The sequence below is a fragment of the Thermobia domestica genome, chromosome 10 (genome assembly GCF_964235325.1).
Source record: "Thermobia domestica chromosome 10, izTheDome1.hap1.1, whole genome shotgun sequence".
Lineage (NCBI taxonomy): Eukaryota > Metazoa > Arthropoda > Insecta > Zygentoma > Lepismatidae > Thermobia > Thermobia domestica.
In genome coordinates this window covers 85399220-85414316 of record NC_137463.1, presented here as the reverse complement: position 1 = coordinate 85414316, position 15097 = coordinate 85399220, and the positions used below count along the sequence as shown (strand labels likewise).

At 36.7% G+C, this 15097-nt stretch overlaps 1 protein-coding gene across 1 annotated transcript in view; it reads left to right on the top strand.

Annotated features, from left to right (window-relative positions):
• LOC145662524 (aminopeptidase N-like) overlaps positions 1–15097 on the top strand; it is a 98239-nt gene that overhangs the window by 13108 nt on the left and 70034 nt on the right. Inside the window, exons 2-5 of the mRNA XM_081728184.1 lie at positions 4462–4543; positions 8470–8653; positions 11762–11957; positions 14742–15019. Of these exons, the coding sequence (XP_081584310.1) occupies positions 4462–4543; positions 8470–8653; positions 11762–11957; positions 14742–15019 (740 nt within the window). The remainder of the gene's footprint in view (positions 1–4461; positions 4544–8469; positions 8654–11761; positions 11958–14741; positions 15020–15097) is intronic.

Genomic DNA, 15097 nt, shown 5'->3' with positions numbered 1-15097 from the left:
CTCTCGTTTCGCAAACTTATTGCCAACATTTTAGAAACTGGCTGTGGGGAGAGCTACAATGGATGATTCAAGTTATTTCGTCGCTTCCGCTGTGAACCTAAGTACAAGATTCCAAAAGTCACATTTTTTTGGTTAAAAACAATATGTCTGCTGGGTGAAAGCATAGACTGGAATGTGTTGCCTTTCCTACCTTATCTTTAATCCCATAGTAGCTCCTTTCCCAAAGTTAAAAAAATGCAATTCTTCCTTTCTTAATAGTACTTATGACCCAAAGTATTACGTAAGCATTGTATGTTACTTACGTAGCTCACAGAGCCGCAGCTATGGGCGAGCAAGCAAAGCACGTGTCCCGGGCGCGTGGTTGGAGGGGCGCCTAAAAGAGAGGTTATATATTAGTACTTTTCCTGGCGGTATTTAATACTTTTCATCAGAGTGCGAAATCATGAAATCAAAGTGAGAGGAAAAAATGATATGAAATCTTTGAGTTTTACGTCCCACGGTTATGCCGGTTAGGCTAAAGGAGACGGTGATTATGAGAAATGAATGAAATGGTGGAATGAAGTAAGTGGGAGGAAATGGGAGAACCCCGAGAAAACCCACGCACACGGTGTTTGTCCACCACAAGGTTCACTTGGCGGGGCTAGGATCGAATCCGTGACCCCAAGCACCAGAGGTGAACGCTCTACCACTGAGCCACCACGGCCCTAAAAGTGAGAGGAGACTGGAGAAGTGAAGAGAGAGAGAGAGACAGAGAGAGAGAGAGAGAGAGAGAAGAAAACGCTCGCACTTTTACACTTCAAAGTAAATTAAGTCATTTATTTTTTCTGTCCCCCTCCTCCCCCTCCCCTAAGTTCTACTGTCAAAGTAAATAGCTAAAAACACTCCCAGGCCAGAACCGCATCTACGTTGGAAATTTGATCGAGATCGGTCGGTCGGTGCAAGAGATTAAGAAAAAATGAAATGAAACCTTTGAGTTTTACGTCCCACAGTTATGCCGGTTAGGCTAAGGGAGACGCTGATGATGAGCAATGAATTAAATGGTGGAATGAAGTAAGTGGGAGGAAATGGGAGAACCCCGAGAAAACCCCGCACACGGTGTTTGTCCACCACAAGGTTCACTTGGCGGGGCTAGGATCGAATCCGGGACCCCAAGCACCAGAGGTGAACGCTCTACCACTGAGCCACCGCGGCTCCCGGCCGGGAATCGAACCCGGGTGTCCCACGCCAAAGGCGTGTTCACTAACCACTTAGCCACGAGGGAGCTCATCTGTGAGGCAGTGTAAACCCCCCAAAAAAGAAAGAAAATAAACGCACACTGGATGTTTGCGCAACTGAGGATCAAAACATTCTCAATGGAGTATGAGAAATAGTAAACGTCAATCAATGTGTGCTTTTGCTTATTCATTACTTCGTTAATACTTAATTCCTTCTAGAAATAGTGAAACAATACTATGAAGAAACACTAATTAAACTAATAACAATTACGTTGTATTTCTTACCATACCGTTTTTACCACCCATAGAATTTCAACCTAGGACTATACTGCATTAGTCACGCCGTAACGAAAGCTGAAATTCAAAGACCTGGCACTCGTAATTGTTGAAGCTGTGTTGTAGCTACCTGTATATCACGCGGCCTGCGTTGGTACTCCTCAACATAAATACGTCACAGCCCAAAGCCAGGAAACATCACAAACAGAAGACAGGGGCACAAGCAGTGCCTGACACTTCACGAACTCAAACCCACCAAGACTCAACTCAACATGACCTTCAATTACGTTCTAGAAACCAAACCAATGCTAAGGCACAAACTCACCAACGTCCTATATGAAAACACAAGAAAAAAAATCTAACGTTTTGGTTCCAAAGTGATGACATAACAATAATACTAAAAAGGTTTTAATTTTCAGTAACCCAAACATTAATTAACTAGGGAACATAACAAAGCAAAAATAAATAAATAAAAATAATTAAATTAAAAAATAAAAACCTGACAAGTAAGCTCTCCCTGACTACTTTTTTTTTTTAAATTTCAGTGAGGCTGTAAAATATGTCAATATCTTCGTAATATATATATATATATATATATATATATATATATATATATATATATATATATTTCATTGTAAACAAGTTCTTTAAACAAAAGAAAGCTCTGAGAGCGCTTACCTCTGACGCGGTAGGTCCCTGGTTCGATTCCTGCTCCCGACAAATAGGCTTTTGGTGAACACTGTAGGTGTGGTTATTCTTAAGACTTTCCAGTTTCCTTACATTTTCTTGATTCCACCATTATCATGTATATCATCGTCACCTTCTCTCTTACATTGATGTACAATCATGGGGCGTTAAACTAAAAGAAAAAAAATCTTGCAAATATCCTAGTAAAAATGAGTTTTCTAAACTACACTAGTGGCCCCGCGTAGCGTAGTCGCTAACGCTCTCGCCTTCGGTGCGAACGGTCCCGGGTTCGATCCCGGTGGGGGAACTCGGTCGAAAAAGTATCAAAAGATTTTAAGTCCAGCCATCCTGAATGAGGTTTCCTTGGCTTTTCCTCATTCACAGCAGGCAAATGCCGGAGTGGTACCTAACATATAGGTCCCAGGCCGTTTTCTTCCTTCCCAAATCCAAAAATGAAAATGAAATCTTTGAGTTTTACGTCCCACGGTTATGCCGGTTAGGCTAAAGGAGACGGTGATGATGAGTAATGTATGAAATGGTATAATGAAGAAAGTGGGAGGAAACGGGAGAACCCCGAGAAAACCCACGCACACGGTGCTTGTCCACCACAAAGTTCACTTGGCGGGAGCTGGGATCGAACCCGGGACCCCAAGCACCAGAGGTGAACGCTCTACCACTGAGCCACCTCAGCCCCATTTTTCCCCAATCCATTCTTCCCTTCCTTTCCCCGGATAGTGTGCTCGCCGAGGGAAGTCATCCCTCATGTGTGACGGGCTAACAAGGCCATTGATGCCGAAAACCCAGAAATCTAAATCCTAAATCTTCACTACACAAGGGAATTTTCGCGCTGAAAACGGTTTATTAGCAATTATGTTAAGCAGCCCTGTAGTAAATCTGCACCAAGTAATAAATCGTCACATATAAAACGGAATGAATAAACACATAACATTCATTTTGCTACCTTGAAATGTAAAATGTTTCAAAACATTAATATTCAAAGAATTCTCAAAATTCAGATTCACCCATTCCATTGTCCTCAATCATTAACGAGTTTTACAATAGTAAGAATTGTATTCGTAAACTACATTACTTACTTAGTACTATATTAAAGCAAGTTACACTAAAAGAATATATAATTAATGGAATATTTAACTAAAGTAATAGTTAACTAGTGTACTTACCCAAGCATTTTTTCCTTCCTCTCTTCTTTTCCGTTTGTAAACAACCTCGTTTCGCAAGCAAAAGACGGTAGTTCAATGACGTCAGCCATGGCGAAAGAAAGAGGTGTCTATAGGCGGCCTGGATCTCACACACAGATGGACGTATATAACATATAGCTGAAGTATTTAACATACGTATATGTATGTAAAATACAGAAGATTGTTAGAAGTCAGACATCCTGCAGCGACATGATGTAATATCTAAGCGGGTAAAAGGCAGTACCTGTGTAGCATATGGATAAAGTACGCTCCGTACAGATTTCCTTAGTAAACATAACGAATCCTTGTATTTGTACAATATACCGCTGTCCGGATAATGGATTTTTCTCAGTGTGAGCTCCGCCGAGAATCGAACCCGAGCCTGACACGTCAAAGGCGCATACGCTAACCACTTAGTCACGATGAGCTCTAGGACTCATTCGACAGATCTTGACCAAACATTGCATGAAGATAATCTTCGACTTAGGTAATCTACACGTAAAATTATTTATCTCGGTAACTATTTGTAGAATATATGACAAATAGTTTTCTATTTTTCTTTTTAATCTTAGACTAGCATTTGGCTAGCTAGTGTCCTCGCCCTCAGACCTCGCCGTTTGCTCCGCCTAAGCCTCGTATCACAAATCTTACAGTCTTTGCTTCAAGAGTGAACTTCGTGCATTTGATCTTAATATTTCCTGAACTTAAGAGTGTTGACCTAAAGTAAAGTAGTCTATTTTGTCAACAGCGATATGTATTTTATTTTATCACTTTAGATCCCATAAAAACTAAAAATATACAGTTTTCTCACTTTTCCTGTGGTTATCCCCGGAAGGCTACAATTGTGCGAAATTTCAACTTTCCACTTTCAACTGGAAGTATTCCTTTAGTTTATGTCAGTCTGTTGTAGTTGTATATATAGTTAGGATCACTTTTCTGATCGTCTCAAATCTCAATTAAACTTTTGAAGTAAAATTGATTTAAGAAAAGTAGAACATAAAGGAAATAGAAACAGAAGTTTGACAAATCATAGTTTTTGCGACGCATTTAATTTAAATCATAATAAATTGAAATTTATGTTGCAGATGAATACATTTTGTCCATGTTTAATCACACATTATCTCCAGCAAATTATAGAAGAGCAGTAAGACAATTGTTTTCTGAAAAGTAAGTACATTCTGGCCTATATATTTGTTTTTTTTACTTTGCTTGAAATTACATACTGTAAAAATGTCATTTTAAAATATTAATTAACTAAATTTAAAGAACATGTGATGAGCTTTCGTAATGTTGGCGATATGATTAATGTAAATACGAAGAGTGTTCATAAAAGACCGAACTTTTAAAATAGCATACAACCGTCATAGCATAGCATACTACGGCTATTGAGAGCACCTGGAGGCAGATTTAGACAACAAAACCTGCCGTTTGCCTAATTTTGCTTTTGTCGACGAACTACAGCCGCTGAAGTAAACACGTGCATAAGCTGTTTGTCGAATTAGTGACAAATCGGCAATGAAAGAGCTTGAAGAACAATGTGTGTGTGTGTGTGTGTGTGTGTGTGTGTGTGTGTGTGTGTGTGTGTGTGTGTGTGTGTGTGTGTGTGTGAAATTTTACTACAAACTTGTCAGAAAATTTACATAGACATTTCACTTGCTTAACCAAGCATATGAAAAGGACTGTATGAGTCAAATGCAGTGCTATGAGTGGTTTAAAATTTTTGAAATGGACAGAATATCGGTCGGTGAGGATCTCAAGCCCAGACGACCCTCCAAATGAACATATGACAACCATGTCGGTGAGTTATTCATGAAAATCGTACTTCAACTGTTCGAGAAGTTGCTAATGAAATGTCATCAACATATGATCATACCATTAAATTTTAACTGAAAAACTTCAGATTCATCGTATCGGTGCAAATTTCATTCCGCGTTTGTTAACTGACGGTCAGAAACATCAGATTACCGTTATTCTCTATCCACTCTATTTTCCGAACATAACCCCAGCTTCTTTTTTCCTGTTTCGAAAACTTAAAACAACTTTGAAAGGTCGTCGTTTCTAAACCATAAAGGAGATTCAGGACAATGCCACAAGAGATTTGCGGGCCATTCCAGAAAGTGTGTTCCATATGCTTTTCACGAATAGAAGAAACGGTGAGAAATCTGTATTGCTAGGGGCGGATTAAGGCTTTTGGAGCCCTGGAGCCGACTATTTCAAGGGGGAACTAAGTTACAAATAATTCCAGCGCATATATTGTATTTGCTGCCTTCCACAGCCTCATAAGCTTATCGAAACACCGAGAACTATGGTGTAATATTTTATTGTGCTCCAAGTTTAGAATAATAAGTTTAATTATATTAATTATTAACAGTTAAATGTTAATATACTGCAGTGTAACACATAAATGCAGAATACAAGCCAAATGGTCAACACTCCTTGCAAAAAAAAAAAAAAAAAAGTAAAAAGAGAATAACCATATATAGAAATAGGTAAAGCTGTACAAGGCTACATTGTTAGAAAAATTTTCTTACTACATTTTTGCTCTGCAAAGGATTCTATTATGTCATTAAACGACATTGAAATGACAGAGATATTTCAAAGGAATTGTCACCACAAGCTAATAATTTGGTTTGTAATAGAGGCCCAAAATAGCTCACTCCCTCACAAAATAAGTATCGTGAGGACACTGGTGGAAGAGGACTCAACTCTAGCGATTCCGCGAACGTAGCGAGCGGGAAAAAATAGCATGGGTCTGAAGCCTATTGTATTGGAGAGAGGGATTTTGGGGGGCCACCTGAGCCTGGAGACCCTGGAGCCTGGGCTCCATTGGCTCCGCCCTTAATCCGCTCCTGAATACAGATTTTATAGCAAAAGTTCGGTCCTTTTTAACATACCTCATATATTAGGGTACGGTGCGTGAGGGTTGAGAACCCTAGAACATGATGTTCCAGATCCCGCCAAGTGAGCTTTGGGGTAGACAAACACCATGTCCGTGACTTTTCTCAGGGTTGTTGTTTCCGTTCACTTTTTCCAACAGTTCGTTCTTTATCATCATCACCCTTTCTCTTAGTCTCGACGCATCATTGATTCCTGTCTCCTGATTCTTTTTATTACGGTGTAAAATACTTTAGAGCTAGTTGATTACAGAAAACACGTCCTTTCGCTCGTATGTTGATTTTAACTAATCGAAATTTGTAATTGAATTTTGGTCTGCTACTCGTGCACTTAAAACAATCACTGAAATGTTTATACATCATCTGTCGGTTCAGGGGAAAACTATCTGCACCGCTCAGTAGAAAAACAGCACAGAAAAGAAGATATGATGGATGTTTTTCAAGTATCTACGACGTTGCTAATAAAAAAAAGTATAAGAATAAAAAAGTTGAAGAATAAAAAAGTAACATAACCGAAGAATTATTCGAAATGTAAACCCCTTGTCTATTTGGTTGTTATCAATTATTTGAATATACTCGAATATCTAAAAATAAGGTTATATTATACTAATTTGGAAGATTATGCAGCAAGTGTTACTCAGTAATAAAGTTAATGCATAGAATTTACTAAGTCACTTAAATAGGTAACTAATGTTACTTTTCTTAACATTACAACATTATCAGTGTCTATGAACATAGTATTCATCCAAGTTTTCCAGTTCTTTTAAAATTTGTAATGTATACTACATGTATAAGCACTTTAAGACAGTTCTGATAGTAATCTTTTTTTTTAAGTACCGTTACGTAAATGGGCATTGCTTACAACCTGAGTTAATACACGAATTAATCTTTTCATGTTTGGGTCACCTACCGATGTTAGGAAGTGAATTTTCTTCATTGTTTAACAAAGAGAACAAATCATATAAAAGCATAGTAATTTGATAATAGAATGCTAATTGCTGGTATACAAGTACGTCGTACATTCGATAGGAATGAGTTCAAGGACAACCCGAAGAAATTTAGCCAGGAGAAAATATTTCTTCAAATAAAAATAATCTAAACTCTCTACTGAACTCAATTCTAGAATGCATAAACTTAAGATGATAATAATGTCCATGAATTCTCTGAGAGTTCTCCAGCCGTATGATACTTTACTACTTTACACGTTACCAATATTATTTCACCATAATATTTTCGTTTCCATCGGACCATCGTTTTCTTCAGCCAATGGAGCATACTCGTAAATTCTTTATATTTCTCCATGTGAGTAAATACAAATCGACTCTGTGTTTTGGACTCATGAGATAATATTTAAATCAACAAATAAACAGATATGATAGCAATGATAGTGATGCCAACGGAAGATTAAAGCTCACGTTGACAGAAGAAGAATGGAAAAGGAAGGCAGTTTTGTCTCGCGAGCAACATTCATATCTCCTTAGTGCACAAATTCTAAAAAGCATACGAGAATAAGTTCTAAATTTTAAGTTCTCTCTAGTTCAAGACTTCTATACTTGAGGATTTGACCTAAATAATTATTAGAACTTCTTCGTTTTAGAATTTATCCAATTATATGACTATGACTTTTATAACTTCAACATTTTAGTACTAGTACATCTATATAATTTTGTAGCACTTCTGCACTTTAGAACTTTTGCATTTCAGGACTTCTGTGCTTAATTATATGATTTTTAGGATTTCTACATATTGGTCACTGTAAGTTTTATCGTAGTGTAGAAGTTCTGCATGTCATGTTCAATACAATTCAAATCTCGTGCACTTTAGGATTTTTGGAGCAAACTTACGTCACTAATATGTGTTTCAGGATAAATAATTTGGGCCATACTGAAAGAAAGTCAAGTTGTTGATTCCTAAAATTTCTACATTTGTTTTCTGAATATTCAGTAAGTATTTGGATTAGATGCGTTGTAGCTGTTCTTTCATAAATTTCAAATTAATGTCTATCACTTCTATTCTCATTTATAGCGGTTCAGATTCCTGAGGTGAACTCTGTAATGTCAACTACATTTCTCATTTGTGTTATGCCTGACTAATTGAGAAAATGACATCTTTCAACTTCTTTATCATATTTTGTGTCTTGCAGTGTACAAATTGTAATTTAATCTTCCACATACTTAAATCGTTTGAATTTTTCCTCAGCTTATATGGAGTATACGATGAAAAACTTTTCTGGGATCTCTACGACGATGTGTGCCACGAGAGTGAAATATTACCAGATGATATATCACTGAGCGAAATGGCCAACGTATGGATTGAAACATTAAGATTTCCCGTTGTCAATGTTCAAAGAAACTATGATAATGGAACAACAGCTCTTAGCCAGGTATGAATCCTTTGACGTCAATAATGCAATAGATAGTAACACACTAAAATATACCCAATAACTTTTTTGCAGTAAAATTTACAGGCATTTCACTGTCAACCGTGCTTCGGTAATGTGGTTGTTAAAGTACAATCCAGTGTAATAGGAGAACTGAGTTTGATAGGACGTAATTAATAACAATAGGTATCAGAATAATAAAACGAGGTGATCGAACTTCGAAACGAATTTCGCTTAACCGGGAACCACCTATAAAAAGTCCATCCGAACGTAAATGTTTACTGAATCCACTCAAAGACATTTAATCATATTGAAAAAGACTAGATAAATTGAGGATGTTAATTTAGAATATGAATTGTATTTCGATGGTGCTTTCCATTCTTGAGATACAGTCATCCTCAAATGTACCTCAATAATAGATCTTGACGACACCACTAACAGATTTATTATTGCTTTGTAAACGGTCAACTAAATCTAAAGCGGTGATTCTAAATTTTAAGACTGTTTAATGATATCTATTCGCGAAATAGTTCCTTCAAATCGAAATGTATTGGGTTGCTGTGATTGAAATATTCAATTTTACGTCTTGTGGGTAATCACTCTCCACAATGTAACCAATTGATGGACCGACGTCACACGTACGACATCAAGAAGTACGTACATGTTTACAAATATGTTGTGGTGCCCACTCAGGAACCAGTGTGTAGTTGAACAGCGTCCTGTGACAGTGTACCATAGAATACACGATTTCAAGAGGTTTTTCCTTCGCAAATTCAAACTGAACCATTCTGAACCATTCTGAATGGCCAAACTGAACCATATATAACCACAAAAAGTAATCAGAAGTGCATTTGAGCAGGAATGATGAGGGAACGTACTTTAGGCCATTGGTTTCTGAAATTTTGCCTCGGTGACACATTAAAAAACGGGCTTAATAAATACCAACATACAAGATGATTTGGTATGCTCATCTGAAACACTGTCGAAGTGGATTTAAAAAATGTTGGTACAATTCTGTGAGTGCATGTAAGAACCTGATATGTTACAATTAAAGCATTTTGAAATAAAGAGCTGCAAAGTTTTCGGGCTATAATACCTACATTAATTGCTTTGATCATTACATTTTGGTTTCAGTATTTAGTAAATGATCATGGCGTAATATCCAGAAATCGCTGTGTGGTTATATGCGAAAATATTACATACACAATTGTTGGAAAGAAAAATGGAACTTTCGACAGAGTTCTTAGCGTGCATGAACCTGATATGTTACATGATGGTGACACTTGTCTCGATTGTCGCCACTTTCTTCCTCTGCTAGTGTTCCTATTTCGCTTTCTATGTCTAGATCTCTTTCTGTATGTTGACCTGCAGAAGCTGTAATTTTTTGGCAGTAGAGTAACATTCTGAATATAAGTGACATTCAAATCGTTCTCAACGGGCTTATTTCGCATTCAAGTAGAACATTTATCCTAACCGCTCATAAATAACACTCCAAACAAACCATTAACAGCACGAGTGTAATGTCTATAGGAGCAGGAGCAAGGGAAAAGAATATATTTCTCGTCATTTCTGTTACTTGGAAAGATCTGGCTCCTTGTGATTTTCTAATGAAGTCTGCCCACATGTGGAATGAGTACTGCTGTTGTAGACCTTTTTTTGTTTTCAAAATTCCAAAATCCGTGTCACAATATAGGAAGTACGACCAGGTAACAGAAAATTGTGTTGTGCATCATTAAAAATCCACTACAATTTTTGCATCAAGAGTGGGAGCAGTGGAATGCAGCTAGAACATATCAGGTTCTTGCACGCTACAAGCGTTAATTCTCTTCGGTTCCCGGCAGGAGCTCATGTGGTTCGGATTCACCGTTAATCAGTAGGTCCACGTCTCATATAGCCTCGCTGCTGAATGGGACGTTAAACTCAACTCAACTCAACAAGCGTTAATTCTAATTCCTGATACGATGTGCGCCCCAGCTTTTGGTAGACTTGTAAACCTCCCACAACTCTATTTTTTTACAGGAAGTAGAATGACCTGGAACCTTCATGAATAGCGATAACTCACTTTTCACAAAAATGTCACATATCAGGTTCTTGCATGCCCCCCCAGAATTATAGACAGGTTAGGTATACACAATACTATTGTCGTTTTCCAGCTCAACCGTGTTGGTAAGGTGAAAAAGTTAGATTCATGGATACTACATGAGCTGAAATTGGTCACCAATAATAGTCGTCTGAGATATACAGAACCTTGAGCACACTCAATATCTGGAAAAGTTTCTTGAATTTTGCCTGATGAAAAATAAATCTCCTATGACAATCTTAAGGAATCAGGATAGTAGTTAGATAGCGATTAAAAGGGATGGTTTCCGATTATCCACCCTCATCCTCAAAAGGTGTTTATATAGGTATTGTGGTGATTCATCAGGTCCTTTTTGGTAAGAACTAATCAATCTCTCCGAATCATTAGTGTTGGACTCAACGAAGTTCTCCGGAAAGTTATCCGCAAACATCAGCAATGGTAAACAAACGTGGTGTCCTCATGTCGCATGATCACTTGTGCCCCAATGAAGAGTACAGGCTCTCCTCGAGTTGCAGTATGAAATTATTTTGCACCCGTCGTATTCTCTTGGACTCTCTCATACTAGCAGCCCTGTTGGAATATTGATCAGTCCTTAGCAGGAAAGAACACCCTGATGACCGGCTGGTGTAAAATCTGATTAAAGGCGTATTCACATCGTACGATCCAGATGAAGTTGTTGAATGAGCGATGGCAAGTGTGTCTGTGCGGCCGTGGACCCTTTGTAAGCAGCTATTAAAGTTTTCATTTTGACGGACGAGCGGTGCTTTGAAAGTACCATATGCTAACTGGATATTTCAATCACATCAATATAATAAAAGTGGCTATCCTTATGTAGGCACTAAAAGTCTGGTCATCTAAATCACATTTTGGGTATGTTAAAATTATATAAAAGTTATTTAAAGATGCAGTGATATCCATATTTCAAGAAGGTAATGAATCAAAATGAATCCACAATATAATATACTTGTATATGTTTCGGCGATGTTGTTCAAAATATTTCAGAAATAACGTTATACTTATTTTACTTTCAGAAAGTGTTTTTGGAACTGCCTTTATTTTCTAACAAAACAGAAGATATTGTGTGGACTATTCCTATCTATTATACAACACAGTCTGAGCTTGAGTTCGAAGATCAAACAGCAAGAACATTCTTAAAAAGCAAAGAGGATTCATTAACAGGACTTATAAATAGAACTGAATTCATTCTTGTTAATCCAGAAGATTCAGGTAAATATATCCATTGAGTTGGTTTGGATGCACAACATACGAACATAGGCAAAATATAATTATTCTAAGCTCATTACCTTATGTGCAATGTGATACTTGAATTAAAAACCGTTAATATGTACTTCTTTGTTTACGGTTTGTAGTTTACGGGAGTACTATTATAATATTCTTCATTCAGGAAATATTGTCGAATTACAACTCAATTATACTTAAATCAATACGAAGTTTTAAACTCCTAATTCTAAAAGTAAAAGTTACACAATTTTCTTAAAACATGTACTTTCCACCTATATTTAATAATGGAAAAAGATAAAGATATCTAGTGCTTATAAAAGCTATACTTTATGTAAATTTGAACACAAAGTAAGCATGACATTGCAAATAGTGTAGTCTAAACGGTAATAATCATGTTTATACTTTCAAGTGTTTTGAAACAAAATCTAGGAAATTTGAAATTGGTAGAAAATTTTTAAAAAAATCTACTAGGAAACCTTTTGTATCAACTTTCCTGGTATCTTCTACATTACGTAATATTTTTGTTATTTGTGCACAGTATTTACAATAGAAGAAAATTCCAATTCTTGAAGTAAGAATACAAAGCTATCTGTTGTACTTATCTGTCTCTCTTGCTTTCCATGTGAGCAGTATAGTCCGCCAAGAAATAGACGAGAATTAAAAGTCCATTTACTATGGATTTCCATTTATATGTGATTGTGCTTCTGTTCAGGGCTCGAACCTTTTACAAAAAAGAAGTTAATATGTTACCCCATAAAACTAATTAGTAGAATGTTACCCAAGTTCTGAACCAACATGAACAAAATGAAAACGCTCAGATCGAAATAATAGAAACAGCTTTATTCTTCAAAGTCATCTTTCATCCAAAAATATCAATTCCGGTCTGGTACAATTTATTGGGCCTAGAAATAAAAAGAAATCTCCTGGATCCTAGTTGATGCGTTTAGATTTCAAGATTTCTACGACGCAGAAAGTGTGCCATCGACTACAATCAGATGTAGGGGCTAAGGGTAAGCAGGATGAATAATCAGGATGGGAAGAAATCCGATTCTTTTCAGTTCCCTTGAAGTTTTGGAGGCTAACAGTGGTACTATAAGAGAAGAGTTGTCCTCTTTGAGAAGGATCCGTCACCGTTCACTAAATTCAAGTACCTCCTAGCCACATAGCAAAGAATACATTCTCTTTTGATTGAAAGAGTAATATTATGGCATTAGCCATAAATCTATAGATTGATAGCGTTTAATCAAAAGGGGGATAAGCAACTAAGTGAAATAGCCATCTATATATTTGTTGAAATAGAAATTGGCAGTGATGACGCACAGACAAGAAAGATGAATAGCAACAATAGTCAGAATAATGCACAGACTTCAAAGTTTCTACAGAATTGTCCAGTAGATGGCGTCAGTCTGAGAGAGTGTAACGATAATTGCTAATAGCTGAGGCTAGAAATTGATGAGTAGTTCCAGAACGATTCGTTCCAAAAGAACCAAACCTCAGTGGAATGAAAGGATCAATTCCTGTGAAATGTTTGAAGTCTGCACATCAGTATTTGGCTCGTCTGTGGTTGCGTTAGAGAATCTTAAACTATATTTTAAGTAGAAAGATGACCCACTTCATGGGTATACCGTGTGTCTCAAAAGTTAATTGACATAGAGTAACTCTGTTATTATCAAAGTTACAACAAAATATAGGAGGGGAAACCGTCTTCAAATATAATGTTATCAATCTGAAGTAAAAAATGGTTTTTAATCGGACAAGATGTTTGGGCTGCACGCTCTTTATGCGGACAATATTAAATGAAAATACAACGTTGCCGTTTACCTGGACCCACAACATTAGTGAATGAAGTTATTGTCTTTTACGCTAACGTATCGATGGCCAGCCCCATTTCACACATGATCCCATTTACCATACTGTTACAAACTTTATCCACCTCCCGGTAAAAGACAATGTTCCATTTTTATTTAACACTAGGGGCATAAAGAGCGTACAGTCCTTACGGCTAGTCCGATTTTTAAAAATAATCTTCACTTTAAATTGAAAACAAATTTGGAGACGGTTTCACCTCTTACATTTTATTGTAACTCTGATAATAACAGAATTACCCTATAACAGGGAACTTTTGTGACACACTGTATGTTTCGTGTACGCATCTTAGGTGCTGGAATACAGGTTCGATTCCCAACGGAGTTCATGTGATTCGGATCCCAAGTTAAGATGTAAGTCCACGTCTTATAAGCTTTGTTTCTGAACGGCATGTTAAACCTCTGTTGAACCATCCAACCGAACAGAAAGGTTATTTTTACAAGAATAACGACTCCAAGCATAAAATTGCCCCAAGAAGAAGATAAAAATTGGCTTTTGTGATGTCTGCAATTACCAGATATTTACTGTAAACGTTTACGGTATTTCCTATAACTCTTCTTCTATTCTCCCACTCCGTTAAAAAAAGGTTCTAAAAACTGTCGAAATATTTACAGTAGAATAACTGGCAATTGAAGACGTTCTGGGAAATTACTTGTACAGTGCATTTAAGGTTCATGTTACTCTCATAAAATAAGTAAATAATTCACTTTAATAAAGATAAGTATCGCATATCACTAATCATTCGTCAATGTCTTGTGCTTTAACTAATGAGAACATACTAAAACTTAATAGCCTATTTCCCGCGCAACTTAATCTTGTAAGACAGTATAATAACTAAATAATAAATAACAGTTCTCATACAATTCTCATTAATAAATTTATCTCTAAATTCTTTATTTTCAGCTTTCTACTACGTGAACTACGATGAGGACAATTGGGCTATGATTTCTAGATATTTGAACAGTGATAATCTTGAGAATATTCCTTCAAAGACACGAGCTCAGCTGATCGTACAATCTGGAAAGCTAGCCAAAGCAAATGAAATATCATATGCTATTCCACTAAGACTAGTACGCTTTTTACCAAGAGACAGGAGCGAAGAACTATGGGACCAAGCGCATATAATTCTTGAACATTTTAGTAGACTTATCGATGGAACGACTGCTTGGCCTAAATTAAGAGTAAGTTACATTTTTGTATGTTTCGGTCTCCTATTATTATTATTATTATTATTATTATTATTATTATTATTATTATTA